Source organism: Ammodytes marinus (genome assembly GCF_949987685.1).
Source record: "Ammodytes marinus genome assembly, chromosome: 10".
NCBI classification, from domain to species: Eukaryota; Metazoa; Chordata; class Actinopteri; order Uranoscopiformes; family Ammodytidae; genus Ammodytes; species Ammodytes marinus.
In genome coordinates this window covers 27,104,834-27,130,245 of record NC_137214.1, presented here as the reverse complement: position 1 = coordinate 27,130,245, position 25,412 = coordinate 27,104,834, and the positions used below count along the sequence as shown (strand labels likewise).

Here is a 25,412-nt window from a genome sequence, read left to right as displayed (position 1 = left end):
CTCATTGCCATCCTTCCTTGACTGTCACTTCACTCCCGTGAGAAGTCGTGGGCACGAGGGAAGATGAGGCATCTCGTGTTATGGCAGGCATAGTGTCGCTGTCACACACACACCATGCGTCTATTTACACACAGTATAGGCTTTCTGTGCTTGTGTGCGCAAGGCTGCAAGCATGTGGCTCTTTTGTGATCAAGTAGGGTCTGTATCAGCATCTCACAGACCTCGGAGCCACTCTTGTCCACTCCGGGTTTCCATAGAGACAGGAGACAGGCGGGCACGGTGGGCGCAGGGAGCATGACGGAAGACAGGGAAGACCCACACACCGAACGAGGGGGCGAGAGATAAAAACGAGAGAAAGGAGGAGAGGAGAAAACGAAAGAGAGAGAAATTGAACTGAGAGAAAATAGAGTTTGAGGGGGAGACAGAAAGCCAAGGACAGAGTGAGAGTGTAGATAAAGTGAGGGAGTGGATGGTGGGGAGAGCGTGGGAGGTTTGTCAGGCCTTCAGTCACAGGGGAGTCACTGTGAGGTGGCTGCAGTGACGACAGCAGTGATGTGAGAGCAGGAGAACACAGCACACACGTGTACAAGCATGCACACACACACACACACACACACACACACACAAAGACACACATACATGTGCACACAAAGCTGCATGCACATTAATTCTCATAATGGCCTGCCCACCCGTCAACCACAGGCAGTTTCAATCTCACTGAGACAAAAAGGGAACGTCAGCCCCACACATCTGTTTTTCTGTCCCTGATTTGATTTGACTACCTTATCATTTTATAATCTCTCCTATATGTTTGGCAGATTTCACAAACAAGGAAAAGGCTTTTGATTTGTTCATATTTTCAAATCTTTCTTTACCTCAGAGTTTTTTTTTGTGGCCACTAACAGCCTCTCATAACAAAAGCAACAAGTTGGGGTTAACAGAGGCGTAAGGCATGAAACATGTTGCTCTATCTAAAGTGTGAAGCGAGATAACAATGTCTGCCAGGCCATTCATTTACATCTAACTGCATCGTGTTGCCTAAACGAATTCCTCTGTCACTTTGTGTCTGTCGATTAGCAGTCCCCTTTAAGAGTCTCGTGTGAGAGCTTGTGTTTATCGAATGCCAAGAAAGTCGCCACTGATCCTGCTATTATAAAGCACTTAGTGGCACACGACGGATAGGAACCATAATCATTTGCGAGGGTTTTATGCTCCTTTGCAGAGAGGAATATGTGACTGCTTATGTGACTAATGAACAACAGCTAATAAAACGGATCCATAGTATTCGCCCATTCATAATTCTCACTCATTCACTACGTACCACCTACGCACTCTCTTCCCCCCTTCTCCCCTTCCCCCCACCACCACACACACACACACACACACACACACACACACACACACACACACACACACACACACACAAGCACACACTCATCTGTGCCTCCGCGCACCTGCTTCCTTGACTGCTATGACTCAGTCCTTCCTCTTCCAGCGGAGGGTACAAGAGGATAAAAACCTTGATGGGAAAAACAGCCAAGAAAAGCATTTTACTCAAAGGACTAAAGCAATTGGCAAGGCAAGTGGCTGCTGCATCTTCAGTTCTATAATGCCACCCACTAAACACACACATTCTTTTACTTCTGTATGTTTGAGGACCTTCATTGACATAATGCATTCCCTAGCCCCTTTCCTTAACCATCAGAACTAAATGCCTAACTCCAAACCTTACACTGACCCTAACCTAAACCTATTATGACATGAACCTTAAAACCAAGTCTTAACCGTATCAGCCTTTGAAAAAATGAGGACCGGGGTAAATGTCCTCACTTTTCAAAAATGTCCTCACTCTGATGGTTAAAGGTTAATATTGGTCCTCACAAAGATGCCTGTACAAGAACACACACACACAAACAAACCGCCCCCCCCCCCCCCCCCCCACACACACACACACACTCAAATTGATGCACTATAACTTTATCTGCTAATTCATCCTTAACAGGAAAATTTGGGAGCAGTGCGGAGTGTATCCAAAATAGTTTTTATTCCTCTAGATAGAGGCCTGTGTCGTCACGACTCTGTAACATGGTTGGATGATTTCTTAAAGGCGAACTTGCAGAATACATGCCACTCACACACGCACACACACAGAGCCTGAATCAGAAAACCTTGAGGAGTCAAACTTGTAATCACGTCACTTTGTTATTTCACTTACAACATGTGCTATCTTCAGGCTAAAATTATACCATCGTTCCTTTATCTCCTCTTACATAAAACCATATTGTGCAGTGGTGTAGAATATATGGGCCGGCAATTGTGTTTCCTGAATATAGTCTGTGCCTCCTATCTCTCATCTCTTATAGGCATCAAATCCATTCAGGAACCCGTGGGTCACTAAGACCTTTCTTTGTTAATTATGCAAACTTAATGGAGCATAATGGATCATAATGTTTGCCATGTGACAAAGACACAAGCTTACAGCTGTGTGAGGACTCACACAGCAGCCCATGGTAGATAGATAGATAGATAGATAGATAGATAGATAGATAGATAGATAGATAGATAGATAGATAGATAGATAGATAGATAGATATATAGATAGATAGATAGATAGATAGATAGATAGATAGATAGATAGATAGATAGATAGATAGATAGATAGATAGATAGATAGATAGATAGATAGATAGATAGATAGATAGATAGATAGATAGATAGATAGATAGATAGATAGATAGATAGATAGATAGATAGATAGATAGATAGATAGATAGATAGATAGATAGATAGATAGATAGATAGATAGATAGATAGATAGATAGATAGATAGATAGATGGATAGAGCTTAATGTAATGTGACCGTAAAAGTGAAGTGAAGTGTATTGTCTTAACTGGGCTGTTTTATTTGTGATGAGAAGGTTATATAGTAGCTTTCAAAAAATGCTGTTGATGTCATAGTGAGGTCATCAGAGTTGTCTGGGCGTAGGTTTAAGACTTATTGTTTTTGACAGGAAGCCTGCGTTATAAACTGCGGGTGCGGCGTTGGACAGACGTTGGTGTTTCTTTTTTAGATACATCCTTATCAAAGCTGTTATCTAGTTGCATTATGGGAAATTTAGGATCCATTGTTTATGATTCTTGAGACATTATTGGAACTGAATAATTAAAATAAAACAATTTACAGCAGGCAGATCGGCACATCATGTGTCTCCCGAAAAGGCACTAAATCTAAGTTGACTTGCTTCATCATCTTATTACCATTATTTATCTTACATCGTCACATATAAATAGATTGGGATGGATCCTGCGGTCTCTAGTTCACTCGGGGCTGTTAAAATCAACAAAAACTGAAAGTTCCTAGTAGCCACTTTAAGTATGATTTAAAAACACTAGACTTGTAATGGAGTATATTTATGTATTGCTGCATTTACTAGTCAACAAATAGTAAAGAAAAAGATCTGCCTATTTCCTCCAACACTGAGGCATATACATGTTTAATAACCAGATCCTAAGGACTACATTGAATTATTGATATTCTCTTACTAATGCTGCTGATGGCACAAAATTAGTTTTCTTTCTTTTTTTCACCGTATGAAAAAGAGAAAGAGAGAGAGCCTGACATAATCGGCCGGGTCATAGTTGAAACTCAAATCTGCGTGTTTGACTGTGCATGTGTGTGTGTGTGTGTGTGTGTGTGTGTGTGTGTGTGTGTGTGTGTGTGTGTGTGTGTGTGTGTGTGTGGGTGTGCAGGCTTGTGTTTGTTTCTGGTGGCGTCGTGTGTGAAGGAGGGGTTGTTTGTGTGTGCTGATGTTTATGGCTGTGATCCGTGGCACTGCTGCTGTTTGCAGTGAAGCATGTTTTAGCATGGGACTGGAGGAGGAGGGGACTGTCTCAGTGTGTGTGTGTGTGTGTGAGTGTGTGTGTGTGTGTGTGTGTGTGTGTGTGTGTGTGTCTTTATTATACTATCTATGGTGTCTACACTGATTGACGTCACAGACACCCACTCATTTCCATCTTGTCTGCGTGCGCGGAGAGAATAGATCCCCATCTGCATCCAGCTCTTCTCCCCCTGCATGCTCCCTCTCCTCTACCACCCCCCCCCCCCCCGTCACACACACACACACACACACACACACACACACACACACACACACACACACACACACCTCCCGGTACTTTCTCTTCCTCCCTTTCTCACCCTGCCTCTTCCCATTCACTCACTCTGGTACATCCCACCCCCATAGAGTGCAGCAAGCCTGGCAGCAGATAAACAAGACAGTCGAACACAAACAATTTAGGACAGCCAGACAGCACCTTCCTCACATCCTACCTGAGTAGCATAGTAGAGAACCTTGCCACCAAACATCTGTTTATTTCAGGCATCACTGAGGTCTCGTCTGGAGGGAGGACATTTGACATGGTCTTTTTCACACAAAATGTCAACGTGTACCTGTTGACCTGTTGGCAACTTGTGTGTGCGAGCATATTTTCCTCTTGCTATTGTGAATGTGTGTGTGTGTTTTAGCATTTGCATAAAAAGTGTGACGTTCGTTCCACAACAAATCATCATCCACATTCACACACACTGGTATCCCTGGTGACGACAGGACATCATTTAAATCACTTCCTCGTAAAAGGTCATCCTCATCCTTTACGCAGAGGAGAACCCTCCCGCCCCCTCGTAATACACACACCGACGCACATGTGTGTGCAAACAACAAACACGATCACTCTCTCTCTCTCTCTCTCTCTCTCTCTCTCACACACACACACACACACTCTCTTGTCCTTCTATCTTTGTGAGGACTGTCGTTGAAATAACGCATTGCATATAGTCCCTTACCCTAACAAAACATTAACCATTACAACTGAATGCCTAACCCCGACCCTCACACCAGAGCCGGCCCAAGCCTTCAGGGGGCCCTAAGCGAAACATGATTAGGGGGCCCCTCTCCAATGTTAGCGCTGCTGAAACTATAGATCTTTGTTAAATATCATTCACACACCCAGTGTTTTCCGCTAGTGCTTCCACTATGCAGCTGCGAAAATATTAGACAGCCGAGATTCAGACCCTCCTAGGGGGGTCTAGAGGTATGCCCCCCCGGAGATTTTTTTTTAACCTTTTTAAAGTGAAATGCATGAATCTGGTGCACTTTGAGAGGGAAATTAAGAGGCCTTTTTTTGTAAGATAACTCACATTTGCATAATATGATGTTAATATCAAACCAAAAAAAAAAATAAAAAAAAAAAAATGTATAGGGGGCCCCCCTGGCGTCGGGGCCCTAAGCGACCGCTTAGTTCGCTTATGCCTCGGGCCGGCTCTGCCTCACACTAACCCTAAAACTACTTCTAACCTAAACCTTTAAACCACGTCTGAACCCTCAAGCAGCCCATCGAAGTGGGGAATACGGGGAAAATGGTGAAAATGTCTTCGCTTTTCAAAAATGTCCTCACTCTTCCTCAGGTTAAAAAAAAACTCAAAATGTTGTCTTCACAAAGCTGCATTTACAGGTACACACACACACACACACACACACACACACACACACACACACACACACACACACACACACACACACACACACACACACACACATTGCCTAATTGCATTGTGAAGCCCCATACCCTAACCTTAATCATCACTACTAAATGCCTCAGTGCCATTCTAGCCCTAACCCAAACGTAGGCCTAGTTCTAACCTGAACCTTAAAACCATGTCTGAACTGTCAAACAGCCCATTGAAGTAGGGAAGAAGGGGGAAATGTCCTTACTTTCCAAACATGACCTTATTCCTAAGGTTAAAACCTCAAATTGGTCCTCACAAAGCTGGATTTACAAGTACAAACACACATAGACTCATCCAGCCCCTACTGCGTGCGAGAGACCCTGACCAGGATGATGCGGACAGCGTGGATGTAAATGGATGTGTGAGAGGAGGAGACAGCAGCTAGGAAATGCGTGGGATGACAAAATACAATATGCACAAGCTTAAAAGGGGAAAAGGTCTATTTTAGTCAACAAAATCAAAACCCATCAGAGTTAAGAGAGGCCGGGATGAGAGCGCACAGTGGGGGCACAACCATGGGCACAACTCCCTTGAGAATACTAGACAGCGAAAGAAAGACCGGAGAGTGCAGACAGACAAGCCTAGCAGATGGTCAGACAGGCAGTTAAGCAGGCAGGCAAACATTCGGCTCAGGCGGGCCAGACATACATACGGCAAGCATGCACAGCAGAGACGAGAAAGATAAAATAATATTGGAGTAATGAGCCCTCTGATGTCAGAATGCCTCCGGAGAGGGGCGGTTTGTCTGCATTAACGAGTCAGGGGGCCGCTCACAGGAGACAGGATGAATGGACGATCAATGAAAAGGTGGAGGAGCAGAGGAGGGATAGAGCACAAGGACTGAACACATGAAAGAAGGAGAGAGAGACCACCGTGTCTGTGATTAGAAAACACTACTGTCTGATCAATAATGTATTTACTTTAGTTCTCACTCACATGGGGACTCATCAATAGGATCTCACACAGAGGGGGTTGAATTCATAGCCATGGGCCTCGGACCAGCTCTTAATTGAAACGTCTGGTTCAATAGAAAAAAGCATCAAACAGAGACATGGAATTTAAAGGAAGCATGTATTATAAATGAAAGACATGGGAGTTTTTTTTTTTTTTTAATGTTGGAAATTTGAACGCCTTGAGGGATCCACTTTGGACTATCTGACGTGCTTTTTCATGAATACATGTATGATCTGTTCTGGCTATTCAACAATTCCTAGAAATATGCCTCGTGAGGGAGTAAAAAAACAATCATTTTGACGCATCAGTTATAAAATGTAAGGTTGATAGGTTATAAGCCCGACAGGATCTCCCAGAGCAAAACCTTTGATATACTGTCTATGAGCAAAACCCATGATGAGCGTTTGCAGGTTAAAATATAAGACAAGGCTGCCATCTAGTGGTGGCGCGACGCAATAACGCTAATTCACACAGTAAAATATTTCGACAAAATGGAGCCCGGTGCTCGGCCATGACAATGCAGGTCAGAGGGGCTGTTAATGCCGCACAACACAGCGTGAGGGAAGGCAACGCGGCGTCACCTGAAGAGGAAAACTCAGGCATGATTTACGGTTAAATGTACTTTACCACGTGCTATAGTCTCCAAGGAAAACGCCATAATGCAGTCACTTGTAGCAAATCAAATCTTATTTAATCTCTTGTTTTAACATAATTAATAGAGGGCATTGCTCACCATTTGCACTATATAAGACACAACATAGGCTACTCTTGCATGATTTAATGTGTGGCAAAGGGAGGTTTGGGCTTAAGAGAACACAGAACAAACATACATACAGTCACACTGACACTGTCAGTGCTGGGGGACAAATGCACACACATAGAGCTCAGAAAAAAAGCCTATTCACAATGCTTGCTTGATAATACATGCATATCCTCTTGTATGGCATCTACCATGAACGGATTGCATGCAAACCTATGTGTGTAAACTAAATATGGAACTTCCTTTATGATGTTGCTTTATAAATGGCTGATGTTTTGTTTGAGGGTTGAGGTGAATGTGGGTCAAAGCACATGCTTGAGTTCATATAGTTAAATCTGAAGCCTATGGGGAATAAAGATGTGTTGTGGATGGATGTTTTGGGTGTAGGCCTCCAAACGAAAACATGCAGAGCAGCTACAGTATATAACTTCACTCTGTTGTGATGGCTGAAAGACAGAGGCACACAAAGGGAGGAGGCTTCAGCAGAGGCCGGTAGCCGGTATTCAGTTGTTGCGTATGTTCTTTACTTAAATATTTTAGTGATTCACAGCAAGGGTGAATCACTCTGTATAAGAGTGAGGAAGGAGGAAGCAAATGTATTCTCAAGAAGACACACACACACACACACACACACATACACACACACATACACGCCTTACCAAGGAATCTTAAAATAGTGTCCCAAACTGTGGCTGACCTTTTGCTGACCCGACTTCCCTATAGATCCGTACACAACAGAACCACAGGATCAATGGTGGTGGGTTTCAATCCTCAGCTAACAAGCACCCACATACAATAAGTTAAGATAAAAACTAAACGAAGAGGAGCATACAAGTAGGATGAATTGCATCTGTTATGGATCTGTATCCAGTAGCAATGGTCTCATAGGAAATGTTGGCTTTGTCTAGTGTTATTACATTACAGGCATGTTTTGTATGGTCAGAGGTCACGGCAACTGTCTGAATCGTTGAAGGTTCAGATTTTATATCTCCCCATTCTCTTTGCTTTGTAATGAAGTTCCTTGAGAACAAGTTTTCAGGCTATAAAAAATGCCTATACATTTTTTTCACAAGATGAATTGTTTCTGCATTTACTTATAAAATAACTACTAGTGTGCAGCTGTAAACATGAGCTATTACTGCAGTTGACTGTGGTTATAAATGTATGCAAGCAAAGTACTAAAAACCTTTTCAATTATTGACTATAGTCTTGTTTATGTGGAAGCTCGTAACAACTGTTAAAGAAACAAACCGGAGACGGTGATTTTCGAGGAAAATTCCCAGGACTTCTTTTTATTAAGAGAATTTCAGAACATAAGAGAGGGACCAGACACCTGCAAATTGTCAAGAGAAGGTTTCCAATTTCCAATCGTTTTAAAAAAAACAGAAGTGTTTAGAAAAGCCGACATGACAGCGTGGATGGAGCAGGAGCTGTTGTTGTTTTTTGTGTTTTGCTTTTTTTGTACACGCAGGGTCGTCTGGGAGACAGGTTTTTCGGAGGCAATCGCTGTTCCCGGAATGTTTCACATGTTCATCTTCCTCTTTCTTATGGACAAACACACTTCAACACGCTTTTTTTTTTTTTTTTCTTAAAACACAATTTTTCAATGAAAAAAAGAAAAAATTTGAAAGAAAAAACAAAGAGAGACATAAGCATAAAGGGAACTCACTGCACATTTAGAGATCTAAAAAGAAATCACCCACATTTACAATGGCTGAACCGTTATTAAAACATGGATAAAAGGCTGAACTGTAAGGGGATAGGAAGGGTCTAAACCTTGTGGAGGAAGAAGAGGAGAGGAAGGTAGGTAAGGATAGGGGAAGGGGAAGGGAGGAAAAACACAGGAATACACAACTCACAACATAGCCAATCCGGCAAAGGGACGCACTTACTTTCTAACACCACACAAGCCTTCAACAATCATGAAATGCCATTTAAAAAAGATTTTAGTGTGTTCATCTTGCTTAGCTTGCAGACACTTGATATGATGACCACTGCAAATCTGCAAGGCGCTCCATAATCAGCTTTGCTTTTTGTGCTAAAAATCTGTACGGATACTTATAAAATCATTGATAAAAATATTCCTCTGTTAACAATACGCCTTGGAGGGAAAACCGTGTGTGAGAAGAGACTTGGGGGGCTGGCTGGCTGGCATGGGGGGAGGGAGGGGTTGAGGGAGAGGGGACGGTGGGTAGAGGGGGTAAGGGGTAAAGGGGGGAGAAGGAGAAAGCTTTTGGGCAGTGGTGCTACTCGGACTTGGCCTCCTCCTTGGCCTCTTCGGGGGCTGCCTCCACCTGTGGGACAGAGCAGACGGGACAGGGTCAAAACTTTGAACATATTTCAAGCCGATACTGTTTGTTCAGTCTAAAATAAGTCTAGAATCATACAAAACAAACCATGACAACTTTATTTCCTTTCCCTGCGTTCCAAATAACATACTTTTTCTATTTAACTACTTTTGCTGGTTTCCATACTACAAAATGGAATTGGATGTATTAGGGCATCCGGGTTGTTTGTTGGCATACATCATTTGACATGTATGTATTGGGGACATCCTAAATCGTTTTCTGGTATACTTAACCTTGAAGGGAGATTGGAATACATGGGTTTTGTGTTTTTGGGTGCACCCACCTCGTTGGTCTTGGCGTCTCCGTTCTCAGAGTGGTTTTCCTCGTTTGCCTCTGCCTCTGCGTTCTCCTTCGCCTTCTTGGTCTTCTTGTCCTCCTTCTTATCGTTCACAGCCTTTTCTTTCTGCAGGGGGGAACAAAACAGACTGGTTGTGAGTGGGCGTGTACATTTATTTACACACACACACACGTTTGTGTCTTATGTTGGTTAGCGCCTCTCACCTTTGCCGGCTTCTTGGCCTTTGGCTCCGCCTTGGGTCCGGTCGGCCTCTGTGAAGGAAAAAAAGGAATATAGGATCAAAATGCAGCTACATTTGAATACAATTGGACTTTCTTTGCTAATTTATACATGTTCTCGTTATTGTGAGGGTCGTGCTTTTATTTAAACTGTTTCTATTTCTAAAAATCTACTTAAAAATGCATTTTATTGTTTGTTAACTCCTCTGTGTTCATGTTATAGTCTCACATTACCTGCCTGGCCCTGTTTTATATATTATTTTGTTAAACACGTTGTACAACTTGAAGAAAAGTGCTACATAAAGTTGTATTATCATAAATAGAAGACTTTGGGTGAGAAAATACACCTTTTTTAAATGGGGGACAAAGAATTCAACTTTAAAATGTTCCCGTCAAGGAAACCTCTTTTAATTAAGACCTTTACTGAGTGTTTATGACGTTCATAAGATTGACACTAACTGGGTTGATCAAGGAATGTAGATAATATTAAAATACTAAAAGTAATGAGTCTCCGAGCCTCTATTAGGCCATAATTTGGTATTTAGTGTGCCTTATACCAGCACTGCACTTTTTACAGGCAAACCTCTTTCTAAATCTTGTCCTAATGGTAAAATAAGGTGTTCTGTCAACTTTATTAGTACCTATTGTGCTACTTACATATTCTTAACTAATTATAACGCTTAATTCCGTAAAAAACAAGACGTTTTGCAGTTTTGAATCAAAATAAATCAAATTGAGGTATTTTATCAGAGTAAATACTTGTTTTTGTGTCTCTAAGAGCAAAACTATTGCTATATGTAATAAGTAACAAGTGTTTAACTACTTTTAAACACTCCACCATGTTTTACATGTTTATTAACTGATTCAGTTCATGTTAATTAGTTTGTGTGTTGTGCTTATTCTTACCGCTGATAACCGAGCCGATCTCCTGGCGGGCTGAAACAACAAAAAGACTGTTATCACCTTATAAAAACTCTATGGTTATCACAGGGCTTTTATTTTGATAGGGGACTGTATTCAGGACAGACACAGTTGAATTCAATGCAAAAAGTACTTGTTTCCTGATAATGGCCTAACATGGCCCACATACTGATTAAAATGTCATTTTTAATCACTGCTGTGAAGTGTTAGTTGACTTGGGCACTCTTACCTCCTCCCGATCTCCTCCTTCTCCTCCTGCGTTCTGAAAAAACACAAATATAACAAGTTAAAATAGAAAAAAGTCTAAATAGTATTTTTATGGGATTAAACAGTATTTATAACAACAGGAAACAGTTGCTAAATGCTCCAGGTGCATTTTATGAATAATTATAGGCCTGCTGAAAAAACTTTTCAGTTTCATATGAAAACTAAATTTTATGTGAAATACAGCTCATTTTTAAGGATTGTAGGTCTTAAATATAAAGGTGGCACGTGAGCTCAGTGGTAGGCAGTGAGGGCACGGCCATGTGGGCCTATGGTGCCATGTTTTGAGGGCCCATGCCCTGTTCCTCTCTTTTACTCCCCCATCTCTTTCTCCCATTCAATGCATGAAGCTCACATTTGAAAGCTGGCGCGGGAGTCTTTGAGAAGGGGGAGGGACCTGCTAAAAGTGCTCACGCGCCCCCCCAGGCGGCAGAGCCCTGCTATTGCAGCCATTTGGGACTATGAACAAAGAGAGAAAATATATTATTTTAACGAAACACGACGGGGAATGTTTGTTTTTGCGGCCAAAATGCTAAATAAAGTCACTAAGGTATTTTTTGATGCCACTTTAAGCCGGTTTGGAGGCGGATTGACGATAACCTAAGCGTTTGTTCTCGGTAGGTCGGCGACGAAGGTGGACAAGAGCTGCAAAGCATGGCTGCTGCTTGTGCTTTAACTGCATGGAGACCGAGGACTGGACTTCTGACTCCCCAAAGGACAGCGGCGCGAAGGGGAAAAACGCGATTTAAAAGCCGAATTCGAACGGGAAAATATTCATTCTAACACAAAAAAAATTGAGATTATATCTAGCAAATAGGCAAAAATCAACGACGACAAATAACGGATTTTGAATGCGTTATAATTAAGTAATGTCTCAGAGGGATGTGTTCATAATCGTTTGCATTGCATTTATAAGCGGATATCCCCTTCAAACTATTTTTGGTATTTTGAGAATACGTACCTTTCTCTTGGGCATGTTGAGTTCGTGGAGGTTTTCTTACAGATACAACTAAAACTGTTTTTTCTTGGTGGGTTCAGTGCATGTGAAGACGAGTGTCTCCCTTATGCTCGGCAGTGTAGTAAACACAGTGGAACAGAGAGGCGAGTGGTTGAATGGGGGGAGGGGTGCGGCTAAAGGCATGATTGATAGGCGCTCGACCAATCAGGTGGCGCCATTCGGGGCTGCAGAACACTTGGATTTTTTTTTTTTAGGGCCGGTGATGATCTTGGGGTCTGTGTGCGCGGATGGCTTCTTGCAGAGAGAGATGGGAGGAAGCCAGCGAGAGATTGTGGAGATGTTTTAACATTTCGAGGACATATTGCCTCCGTACAAGAAGTGTGTTTAAATACAGTGTAACAAATAGGCCTCGGGCGGCGCAACACAGGCCACAAGCGGAAGGCAACATGTATGCTACAGTGTAAATCCAGCCATCCCCGCTGTTGGCTCTGTCTAGAAAACAAATAAAAATATAACCCGGGCACGCATCTGCAGCGGTCCAGCAAAGGAGACATTTCACCACAAATTCACTTCGTGTTTGAGTCCAATATGGCGCCCACTCTTCTTCAACAATTTTTTTTTGGTCAGTCGGCTTTCCTAAATTCGTTTCAGGGAAGAAGCCTTTGCGTCGCCTGCTCCAGACGCCTGCAGGGGGCCTACAAAGCCCGTCTAATAATGAGGCTGACTGGGCTGCACTAGACAAGTAAAAGGGCGCTTCACTTGGCTCTATACCTACACTGCTTTTTCACAAAAGCGCACAAGAAAACGTGTTCAAAAGCACAGCAGATTAAAAAAGAAATTGATCGACCACCACCCCCTTCAGAATTCACTCATAATACCAACATTTAGGCTACTAGGGCACCTGCAGAGGCGCACATTTTGCGGTGTCAAAGGGAACAATAGGCAACGTCTGGCTTGGCAGACAATGGGGTCGACCGACGCTGAAATATTCAGACAATATAACCCTGTTGTCACTGTCTTGACATCATGATAGGGCCATTGCCTCCCAGCGAGTGCGCGCGCCGCGTACGTGTCTGCTAGTGTGTGCTCTTGCTCTACGGACAGAGGGAGAGAGAGAAAAAGAGAGGGAGGCTAGAAAGGGGCGGGGAGGTTGAGCGAAGAGGAGGAGGAATGCCAAGTTCCATCCAGTGCTGAGAACTGGAGCATTTGTGCAGACAGTCTGCTGCGCTGCCTTCAACAGACACACAGCGTTTACAGCAGCCGGCGAAGTTTGTTGTTGTTGCTGCTTTTGTGTGTGTGCTATTCTTGTGAGTGTGTGTCCTGCAGCTGAGCATTCCACCTGCAAAGTGTCTGCAAGAATCATATAGGCGACCAACCGCTGCCTGTCTACCGGAGCCGTGTCAGTCAGCGTCACGGATTTATCATGGTGATCAAAGTGTACATAGCATCGTCCTCCGGATCCACTTCGGTAAGAGATGCAACCTTTGTATACAGTCTATGGACGCAACTAGCATAGCATATGGCTTTTGCAGCATGTGCGAGTTCAGCTGCAGCATCCAACAATAGCTGTAGAATTCATTTTAACTTTGATTGAACACACTTATTAACTGATGTCCATCTTGCTTTCATCCTCTCAAGTTTGAGTAAGCATGCTGCTGCTCTGCCTTGCCCAATAGCCAACGTAGGACACAGACTACTATTACTACTTGCATACTAGCCTACTAGCTGTAGTGCAGTCTGGCTATGCGAGACTAGCCTACTGTGTGCCACTTTGTCACATATAAGGAGACAGTGAGGAAGTTTGAGGCTGGTAACCATGCTGGTAACTAAGCAGTGTGCACCTCACACCGCTGTGGTTTGACACAGTGTTTCCTGTAGTGACAGTTGCTGAAACCAGGCTGACAAACAGGAAAGGTATGCAGTTAAAAAATCCATAAAATGTCCCAAATATAGTGTGTTCTGTCATCTGATAGCACAGGATAGGGCAGCTCACTGTGTGTGTGTGTGTGTGTGTGTGTGTGTGTGTGTGTGTGTGTGTGTGTGTGTGTGTGTGTGTGTGTGTGTGTGTGTGTGTGTGTGTGTGTGTGTGTGTGTGTGTGTGTGTGTGTGTGTGTGTGTGTGTGTGTGTGTGTGTGTGTGTGTGTGTTTTAGGAGGACAGATCTGACTTGTTCTGAATAAGTACTACAGTCTTTAGTGTGTCCTTCACTGTCCTGCATTCTAGTGGACATTCAGCTTTTGCCAGTTTCTCCCAGAGTAAAGAGAGGAATGATGGTGATGCAATTCCCCAGGGCCCCTTATTAGACCTGCAGCTGCAGCCCAGGAAAACCTAGGCTCTGTTTAGGACTTGTTGGAGGTCTGGATTTGTAGGAATGTAGAACTTTCTACTGCACGTGAATCGATGCTTGAATTTTTATCATCAAATATATATGTTCTTACAGCAACTGCAGGATTGTCAACATAATATGTTATATGACTACTAGCCTTCATTAAAGGTGGAGTCAGCCCTTCTGGAGAGAGCTTTGTTGTCAAACTCACTCAATTATTGTCGAAATCAGTGAATATCTCCTCACAATACGCTATCTGGCTGTGTGTGAGAAAATCTGCTGTTAATACAAAGCCTAGACTTTGTAAATTGGTATGTGAACAAAGGGCAGGCTATGTAAACAAAGGGGGCCCGCCCACCGTAGCTAGCAACATGCCCGTTTAGTGAGCTTAGGCTGGGTATTAACCCCAGATTTTTTTCCCATGCAGCGCTAACACAGTACGGACGGGAAGCGGATCGTGAGGAGATATTCACTGATTTTGTCCAAAAGGGATTTTGATAACAAGCCTTCTCCAGCATTGCTGACTCACTCCACCTTTATATGTTCAATAGTGCAAATTAGAAACACACACACACACACACACACACACACACACACACACACACACACACACACACACACACACACACAGAGTGATCCCTTCTAATTGGGCGGTGCAGAGTGACTTTATTGCCCTTCTAGTATAGATGCGTTTGCAGAAGCTCAGCAGCAGTCTCCCAGGACAGACAGGCTCCTGGAGAAACATACATTAGCTCTCATTGATCCGTCTTCTTTAGTAGAGTCTGCTCAAACAAGTGGACAGGCTTATGTCCTCTTAGACACTGCACAGACTCACTTGTACTCAAATTGTCGCCTCAGTTTCTCAGAGCTATAGAAGTAGAGCCTAAAGAAACATTGTAGCTTACTAAAGAACAGCACATTATGTCTGTTTTATCTTGATCCCCACTGTCGTGTTAGCTTATTTGGATTGATAATGCCATTTTATCGCAGGTTTTATAGGACTTTCTCCATGTCCGATTTATGTTAGCTTCTATCTCATTGCCATGTCTATCTTTATTGCAAGACCATTTAAAAAAAAATACATTCAGAGCAGCAGAAAGCAGTGACTAAAGTTGTTACTGCCTAAATGACAGAACAGTATATCTGTGTTATCTTGATCCACACAGCTATGGTAGCTAATTGGATAGTTGGATTGAGAATGCTATATCATTTCAGAGTTTATATACAGCTTTCTCCTTGTCTGATTTATGTTAAGAGTCTATCTACATGTATTGCCTATCTTTATTGCAAAACCATTTACACAATAAGACCAGTACAATAGCTGCCAAGAGACACATTGTGGTCCAAACACTCTGCCTCCCAGCTTGCAGTTTGATTGCATCAGTGACTTTACAAAACAATGTGATTGCATTCCACCATCCAGCGGTCTGCTGCTCCGTTAATCACTCCGGTCTAGTTCAAGCATTTGAATGGAGCAACCGGCCAAAATAACAGGCAGACAAGTAGGAGTATTATTTACAAAAACAACATATTAAGCTCTTACGCCACTGAGCCAGACATTTGCAGGTCAACGAGAGAGAGAGAGAGAGGGAAAGAGAGAGAGAGACAGAGAGAGAGAGACAGAGGGGGAGACTGTAAAATTAGCCCGATGGATGTATTACACTCAGCACTTGTCAAAGCTACTACAGTCAGCATTATTCAGACGGATGTGTATTTCCTAAAGTCATGAAGTTCTGTTCCACATTTCTAGCTTTGGTTTCACGCAGAACCTGATCAATAAAACCAGCTTAAAGTCGTGTGTTTTGAGGTTTAACGGATTGAACCCAAACCGCAGTCGATTCAGAAAAGATGTGCAGTGATGAACTAAGGTCAGTTACAGGGAAGTACAGTATGGAAATGACAGATAGAGCTGTGTCAACAGGACTGTTCCTCAACCATTTCCATCTGCAGGATTCTGTGAATAGATTAGTTTTTTCGTGTGTGTGTGTGTGTGTGTGTGTGTGTGTGTGTGTGTGTGTGTGTGTGTGTGTGTGTGTGTGTGTGTGTGTGTGTGTGTGTGTGTGTGTGTGTGTGTGTGTGTGTGTGTGTGTGTGTGTGTGTGTGTGTGTGTGTGTGTGTGTGTGTGTGTGTGTGTGTGTGTGTGTGTGTTTGCATGCCAATTGGTTCTTCCTCTATACAAGTCCATTATTGTAGTCCAGAACAATAGTCTTTGCATAAATGGTCAGCACCCAGGACACAGTTTCAGACAAAATGGCAAAAGGTAAAATGTTGAACACTTTTTAGATGATAAATTGTATGTGTATTGTGCACTATTTCTTATTTCTCAAAAATAAATATTTTGGCAATAAAATGACTCGTTTTGTAGAATAATTATGTTTTTTAAACTGGCAAAACCTTTTTTAAGTTGTAGTTTGAGTAAGAATACAACATGAGTGCCTTATTATTATATAGTTCCATGTAGCAAAACATAACAAACTACAGCCTTACACATTGCTTTTGTGTGGAATCAACACAATCTTTCTGTCATAAAAGAGGGACATAATAAGCTATAAAAGATATATAGGATTTATAATGATACAAATGGGATTATTTGTATTCATTAGATTCCCTGAGCAAAGCACTGATTTCCAGCCCTGACCGCTGACCTGTGTGTAGAGTGTTGGCCCTAACACTGAATGAACGAGAGCTGACATGAGTGAAATCATATATTCCACACAGTAATGAGAAGCAGCAGAGAGTTTGAGTCACCTGAAGAAATGGTGTTGTGACTGTAACTGTGAGTTTCCCAAAGAAAGACTTCTAGTGTTACCGTCAGTGACTTTGTAAAGATGACGCCTCTATTTGAATAACAAATTAGGCGTTTTTTCAGACACACACCACACACACACACACACACACACACACCTACACAAACACACCTGTTGCTGTGTATCTAGACGATGGGGCACAACTTAAAATTCAAAGTACTTCTGTAGAAAGAGCAGATTTTGTTGGTCAGCACCACAGCCTATTTGCTGCATCATTTCCCTTTTAAGAACTACAGCCCCACTATTGTGCTATTTCCTCATTGCCACAATAAACGTAGCAAGAGTCAGTAACAACTTGGCAATACTTCATTAGTGTTTACTGCTCTCCTTCAGATTCACAGCAAGCCTTCTGCTGTATTGTACATTAACGGTCCAGGCTCAAGTGGGACAGCTGCAACAGTTAGTCAGTTAGTATAGAAGGTCTTTTTGGGCCTTTTTTGTTGTTGTTTCAAGCTTTTACGCAGCAGTGAGGGAACCCAGCCAGAGCAGCGGCATAAGGCTCTTTTATAACTACGTTGTAATGCTGCTGACTGAGCTCAGGATTTGGGGTGGAGGCTAGACTACTGTTGCTGCTGAAATTCCAGCCAGCGACTGTTTTTCAGCACAAATCACTCTTGATCTAATCAAAACCTTTATCTGTTACCAACACATGGAACAGGGGTTGACTCATGTTTCCTTCAGTCCACACACACACAGAGTAGATTTGTTTTCTGTATTCAAAATGTTGGACTCCTAAGCTGTTGGAAAGGTCATTTAGGCTTATATCTGTAATCAAGTTTTGACAAAATTAAGTTACAATGTATTTTTTATTTGTAGTCAGGAATTGAATAATCTCTCAGAGTGAATTGAACATTAAATTAAACCGAATCCCGAGTCGACCTAACTGAGTTAATCAGCCTCCACCATATTGATCTGTGTGCGTGTTGTGGATACAGTGCATCCAATCAATGCAGGTCATTGTCTGTGCCAGTAGTGTTCTGCCCTTTTTCAGGCGCTGATCATCAGGTCTGAATCTGATCTCATTGTCCTGGATACCATAGCTCTCACATGATGAGGATGTGGAATATAAGACAAAGAGCTTATGTTGCAGATTCCCTCTCCACATTTGCGAAGTTTGGAGTCAAAATAATGATCCATTCAACAATAGATAAGTTGTCACTGCAACCTATAACCTAGATCTATTCCTTCATACTTTCCAATAGTGAAGACACTGGAAATGAATTGAGGCTCAAATTTCAAATCAACTAGAAAGATACAGAGACAGACCCTAAAGTGTGCTGATGGCCACTCAAATCTTTGCATATCCAAATCCCGTTTTGATCATTTCAGTCTGATTTACTTTGGTGTATATCTTCATTGGTTGTAAATGGACTGTCTCTGGGAATGTGATAACATAAGGTAATTGCCTTTTCAGACTTGCTGATAAAATTGGTATCAGCTAAATGCGAACATCAGCATGCTAACATGCTCATAATGACGGTGCTGAAATGCATATCGTGCGTACATTTAATTGCAATATCTATAACAGTTTTTTTTTTTTTGATATTTCAGTCTGTACCAAAGTGGTGGACTCCATACAGCCATGGTGCTGGCAGGCCTGGTCCACATCTACAGAAAACAAAACACAGCCAACGTCTCTCTTGCTTTTGCATTTAGTTGAACTCAATATCAACATATACAGTATTTGCATACCAAGGCAAGCTCTTAAGGTATTGTGTGTGTGTGAGAGAGAGAGAGAGAGGGCACTGATTATGGAAAGGTCTGTCGGTTCTGCCTGTGGACTGTGTGCAGGCCTGACACTTTGCTTTCTCTCTCTCTCTTATCTTTCTTGCAAGGACGGAAGAGTTAAGGAATTAATCATTCAACGGAACACAAGTGAAGTAGTTCTTTATAACCACACCCAAAGCTAGAAGACAGTCTGATTTCCTGCTTATTAAAATCACCATGAAATCCACTAAGGACACCGGGGAGCAATGCTACGGGCTAAAAGGGGCAACGCTGGGAACTCTCACTGTGCAATTAGAGTTGGGGGCAGATGGCCAGTTTGCTCTAGAAATTAATTTTGCCTGGCAACAGTACAATGCAGGCTTTCTAAAGGGGGGAAGGCCAGAGAGCACTGAAAGAAAGGAGATGAGAGGGAAAAAGTAAACTCTTGTGTTTAAAGGTGGAGTCAGTGATTCTGGAGAATGCTTGAGGACAAAATCACTTTTAGTCAGAATTGTTTCTAAACTGGCATGCAAACAATGGGTATGTAAGCAAAGGGGGCCCACCGTAGCTAGCAACAAAGCCGGTTTACAAAGCCTAGGCTGTGTATTTACTACTGGATTTATTTTCTTCGGGCACACACACAGTACGTACAGGTAGCGGGCCGTGAGAAGATATTTTAGACAACAAGCATTCTCCAGAATTGCTGACCCCACTTTTAACAGATTCAGGTTGAAGTTACGTCACTGTCATTTGGGGTTAGAGCACCAGCTTATTGTGTACTATTCATGTTAATATTACATCAGAAGGATTGTCACTGTTTAGATGAAGTTAGTTAGAGTGAGTTTGAGCTCATGCATTCCACTCAGCTGTTCACTTCCGCGCTGGTTTCAGAGCAGGTGGGGACAGAGCCAGTTTGTAGGACTTTGGCCTCGGGAGTGCAACTGCCATTAAATGATTCAAACTGCACCAGGCTAATGTAGCAGCATTGTCAGCTCCCTCATTTACATGCCACGGTGCCGTTTCTGCAGATGGCTGTTAAACAATCCACCTGTCCCTCGCACGGAGGTGTCTGGATTGTCAGGAAGACAATACATTGATTGTCATCCATAGAGCCTGGTAGTGTTTATGCTATGAATTTGGCTTCGTTTGATTTTAGGTGTGTCAATGTGTGTGGATGCAGCTGAGGCTAGACGTGTGTGCGTGTGTGTTTGTGTGTGTGTGACTCCGTGCTGCAGGCCTTATTTGGCTCTTGTTTGACCAGTTACCTCCTCTCGAGTCCCAGAGGAGCTCTTGTTTCCGTCTGGCCTTGTAGGGCCATCCTCCCTCTTACACACACCCACTGAGACCTCATTGGACCGCACTTTAATACACTAAATCACACACACATCCTCATAGATAGGCAGAGGCAGAAGCAGGAGCAACCCATCCAGATGAGCACATATTTCCATCTATTTGGTATCTTCCTTATTCTATGTGACTGTATTTGGGACGCTTTTGGATGGAAGAGCAAACCTGAAAGTACACATTGAAAGACGTTACATCCCACAGGATGCAACAGTGTCATTTTTTAGACACTTTCATTTCCTGTTGCGTTGTAGAGTTGGTTATTTGCATCTTCTTCAATGGAAATATTGTGGTTTTGCATGGAACAGGATGGTGAAACAGAATGGCCTTTTGTGAGAAAGGGGTGCTGCCTTTCAAACATATTCACATCTGCATGAAAACCAAGATTGTGAGAAGACACAGCAACTGTCATGTGTGGATTGCAAACACAATTGATTCTTCCCTTGCTCAATTTCTCATTTAGCCCTGATTTAAGTTTTGACAATTTGTCAATGAAACATTATAAATGCTTCTGAAATAGTTCCATTTGAAACAAAAAGAGTCAAATTTCTTGGTTGGAGTCCAATCTTGGGAGTTGCCGTCTTCCTCACTATCTGGCATTTGTGGTGCAGATAAAACACAATCCGTTCCTGCTTAGCCATGCCCGAGTTCACTCTCCAGGGTGGTGACTTAGTAACAGAGCAGCCCAATACAAGACAATACAATATATCTGTGTTTCTCACATCAAAGTAAGAGTAAGTCTTTATTGTTGCAGCCGACAATGTCATTGCAAAATAACTCAATTGAGAGCCCTTATCACAAGATACTAGTAAATCATGTTATTTTTATCTTAAGGTAATCATACCGTCAGAATAACATACTGACCCAGGCTAATTCAATAGAGTATGGTACTGCCATAACACAGTAGCATCATATATATCTGTCATAAAGTTGAAGTTAACACATGTTTAAATGACAACTTCCTCTCTGTCACCCGCAGATTAAGAAGCAGCAGCAGGATGTGATGAGCTTCCTAGGAGCCAATAAGATCGAGTTCGAGGAGTGTGACATCGCCGCAGACGAGGACAACAGGAAGTGGATGAGAGAGAATGTTCCAGAGGAGTCCAGGCCGGCGACGGGGAACCCTCTCCCCCCACAGATATTTAACGATTGCAAATATTGTGGGGTAAGGCACACATGCAAACAGATGCTTTAATTGATTTGCACATAATAATGAATAATTGTACAATACTGAAATTGCTCATTATCTGGTCTATTGTGTAAAACAGATGCTAACATTTTAGCCAAGAGTAGAAACTCTGTTGATGATATCTTGTCTACTGCTCCGAAGTGGCCAAAAAAATAAACTATGCTTTGCAACTTTGCTATTTTGGTTCACACCTTCGGCTCTCATCAGTTTTGTTTTCAGTAGAAGCAGTAAAAAAAAAAACTCTGATAAATCCACTATACCCCGCCTAGCTCCAGAGTGTAGACGGGCGGTTAGCAACCAGCTTGTGAACGTAGTTTAGCATTTAGCAGCTGAAAAAGATATATCTTTCAGGAGTTGTTTTCCAAACAAAACATTATATAGGACAAGATCATCAAGCTATATAGTTGCTTCACATCTGCTGAATTTTGTAACAGGGAAAGGGTTTGCTAACGATTAAGATAATGTGTCGACGTTAGCTTATTCTGCTGCCCCCAAGTGGCCAAAAAAGATGGCTGTTTTACATGTTCAGTCATTTAAAATACAGTAAATGTAATATACAGTATAAAGGAGTTAGAATTTCATCCCCAGAAATGTAACCCAGAAGGAACAGCATTTAACGAAAAGGGAAAAGGGAGTTATAAGCCAAGAGTAAGATGAGAAGATCAATAGCAATATTTAACATCTGTGTGGTAAATATGAAACTGGACCAATAAGTACGTTAGCTTTGCTAAGTTAAAAATACTGGAAACAGAGGGAAAACAGCTAGCATGACAGAAATGTGATACTGTAACTCTCAGCAGAAAGTGAACACATGTTGCTCAAGTGTCAAACTATCCCTTTAAACATCACGTGTGGAGACACAATTTAATCAAGCTAATCAAAACCAACTTAAGATGGGTGGGGCTGTAGCATAACTCATATCCTGGCCCAGCTCAGCTGTACTCTACAGGTGCCCTGCCCTGTTTGTAGATGCTAGTTTCCCATTGGAATGACCCGGGGCCTTTAGCCTGGGTGCACATATTTGGCATATGTGCTGGGTTACCAGTGTCTCAAAGAGAAGCCACACATGTAGGATGGGCTGTATTGATATTGAATGACACACAAATAGAGAGGCATTTCCCAGGATACTTACAGCTGCTTGTGTGCGCGCTGGTGTGTGTGTGTGTGTGTGTGTTAGTGCGCTGGTATGTGTGTGTGTGTGTGTGTGTGTGTGTGTGTGTGTGTGTGTGTGTGTGTGTGTGTGTGTGTGTGTGTGTGTGTGTGTGTGTGTGTGTGTGTGTGTGTGTGTGTGTGTGTGTGTGTGTGTGTGTGTGTGTGTGTGTGTGTGTGTGTGTGTGTGTGTGTGTGTGTGTGTGGGAGAGAAAAAAGGAGGGAACACAAAGGAATGAGAAGGAGTGAGGGATCAAGAATGAGAGACTGCAGACCGCTAAACAGCAAACGGGTGAATGCGTTAGCTTGTTTACTCTGGCTTAATACATTCTCAGATACAATAGCCGTCCTATCCGATTGACTAAAGAGGCCGGTCCTTTGACAAATAAAACCACCAAGACAACAACTGCTCCTCACAAAGAGTTATCCGTGCGGCATCTCTGCTCATATTGTCTCCCTCAGGCAATGATCCAAAGCCTGATCCACATTCTGATCCCCTGATCGACCTGCACTTATAGTTCTCTCTGTCTGTGTGTGTGTGTGTGTGTGTGTGTGTGTCTTCGTCTTTTCTCAGAACTACGAGGCCTTCTTCGATGCCAGAGAAGACAACGCCGTGTATGCATTTCTGGGTCTGACTGCTCCCCCGGGTTCGAAAGTAAGCTTATGAACATAAACCACACACACACACACACACACACACACACACACACACACACACACACACACACACACACACACACACACACACACACACACACACACACACACACACACACACACACACACACACACACACACTCATTGATATCTGTCCATTTTCTTTGAACTTTGAAGTGCATTCCTCAATTCCTGCAGCCAAACCATATTTCCCGTAACACCGGCTTATGTGACTAAATATATATTTATCCTCTCAGTGTGATGATTACCATACAGAAAAACACACATCTTACATAATACATCTGTTCATGATCTCCTCACACCCTTCTCCTTCTCCTTCTCCTCTCACTCCGACACACTGGCGCCTCCTCTCTGCCACAATAGGCACTGCATGGAGGTGTGCCAGTTACCATAGAAACACAGGGGTTTCCCTCTGTGCTGTGGTGGCAGGGGATATATAAACCAATATCCTCCATTTTAATATAACACACACTCTCCCTCTCTTTCTCCTCCTTTTTCTCCCCTTTGTCTTATCTCTTGGATCTTGCACTTGATTATGGTGAAGATTGGGGGTGGGACTTCATATACAAGCTTAGGCTTCTTCATGTACTTTTTTCTAGGTCTAGGGCTTGCGTGTGTAATGTTGAATTGGCTTTTGATTACTATTGTATTTTTTGTTATTTTTAAATTGTTCTGTTTTTTTTTAAATATATATTTTTTTCTTTGTTTTGAAATAACGATTTAATTTCATTTAATTTCTTGTATCTCTCCAGGAGGCCGAGGCTCTAAGGAAGAAAGCCCTGCAGTAGCATCTTTTTGCACTTCACACCATCGACCCTGAACCCCCAGACCTGGATCCAGACTAACCTGGAACTGATCCACCAGAAAAAGAAGGAAGAAGAAGAAGAAGAAGAAGAAAAAGCTTAATTATACTCAGTTTATAAATATGTGGACTGTTTGGATTAATTGTTCCCAGTATGTTTTTTTGTATTAATCTGTGTTCAGCTGTGCCTTGTCAGCTGTAGTGAAGGGAGGTACCGAAGCAGAGCATTATGGGTATTTACAAACGGCTCTGCTTGCTCCTATTAACCGCAGCCTGCTAAGCCTATTGGCCTAATAATATGTCAATCAACCATTAGCATGAACCTGTAGCCTCCTGTTTGAGAACACAACCATCACACACAACTCAATATACACACTTTTTATTAATTTTTTTTTTGTTTAATCATCATTTGACCAACGTTAACATTCGATCATCTTGTTTAACTCGACAGGTTTAATTAGTTCTATCAAGTCTTATCCGTTAAATCTTGAAAACATTCAGTCATGACAGTTGTGTCACCGCCAAAACTGCAGCACCTTTTGTGAAAGTTGTCTAGTACAATCCCATTCTCTATGTTTTTGTTTACTTTATATTGTCTTAATGCTGATATAATAGCAAAATCTTTTTCTACGAGATGATGTATGTTTAAAAAAAAAAAAATGGTGACACATGCCAAAATAACAAGTCTGCAACATAGAGGGATGTGAAATTAAGTTTATTTTGTATTTGTTATTGTCGTTGGACCGCTGTTTGGTTTCACATTGTGTTGGCAATCCCTGTCTTACATAAGATATCTTCCCTAAAATATAATAAAAATAAGACTTCAAAATAAAACGCCAACCTGACTCTTAGTCCTCCTTTGTGGTCATGAAATTCCTCTTTCTTAAGATAGGCCTACGTCATTTAACAGAATATGACTGAATCTTTCATTGAACGTGGCCTGACTGTATGATTTGATAAACAGACACAGGAGCCTGTTGAATGGGTGATATCATTGGTTTTGAAATATGAACATCATGAAAGAGAAAGTGGGATATCATTACGAAGAAGTCCCCACTCCTTGAGGTGGTTATATTTTGGTTTTGCAATATTCTACAGACCTTCCCCAGAATTTCCATATTAGC

At 42.3% G+C, this 25,412-nt stretch overlaps 2 protein-coding genes across 2 annotated transcripts; one reads left to right on the top strand and one right to left on the bottom strand.

Annotated features, from left to right (window-relative positions):
• Positions 1–8,543: 8,543 nt before the first annotated feature.
• On the bottom strand, positions 8,544–12,426 carry hmgn6 (high mobility group nucleosome binding domain 6). Its single transcript, XM_080035099.1, has 6 exons — positions 12,291–12,426; positions 11,295–11,327; positions 11,051–11,080; positions 10,130–10,177; positions 9,912–10,031; positions 8,544–9,574 (listed from the first exon to the last, which is right to left on the bottom strand). Exons 1-6 carry the CDS (start codon positions 12,303–12,305, stop codon positions 9,527–9,529), a joined length of 294 nt encoding a protein of 97 aa, XP_079891225.1. The 5' UTR covers positions 12,306–12,426; the 3' UTR covers positions 8,544–9,526.
• Positions 12,427–13,490: 1,064 nt separating this feature from the next.
• On the top strand, positions 13,491–25,117 carry sh3bgrl (SH3 domain binding glutamate-rich protein like). The gene is made up of 4 exons (XM_080035538.1): positions 13,491–13,755; positions 21,450–21,635; positions 23,383–23,463; positions 24,239–25,117. The coding sequence occupies exons 1-4, from the start codon at positions 13,711–13,713 to the stop codon at positions 24,272–24,274; spliced, it is 348 nt and encodes a 115-aa protein (XP_079891664.1). The 5' UTR covers positions 13,491–13,710; the 3' UTR covers positions 24,275–25,117.
• The last annotated feature ends 295 nt before the right edge of the window (positions 25,118–25,412 follow it).

Coding starts and splice junctions, on each gene's coding strand:
- sh3bgrl (XM_080035538.1), top strand. CDS start 13,711: ATGGTGATCAAAGTGTACATAGCATCGTCCTCCGGATCCACTTCG. Junction 21,636..23,382: donor ACGATTGCAAATATTGTGGG/GTAAGGCACACA, acceptor GTCTTTTCTCAG/AACTACGAGGCCTTCTTCGA. Junction 23,464..24,238: donor CTGCTCCCCCGGGTTCGAAA/GTAAGCTTATGA, acceptor GTATCTCTCCAG/GAGGCCGAGGCTCTAAGGAA.
- hmgn6 (XM_080035099.1), bottom strand. Junction 11,081..11,294: donor AAGGAGGAGATCGGGAGGAG/GTAAGAGTGCCC, acceptor TTGTTGTTTCAG/CCCGCCAGGAGATCGGCTCG. Junction 9,575..9,911: donor GAGACGCCAAGACCAACGAG/GTGGGTGCACCC, acceptor TCTGTCCCACAG/GTGGAGGCAGCCCCCGAAGA.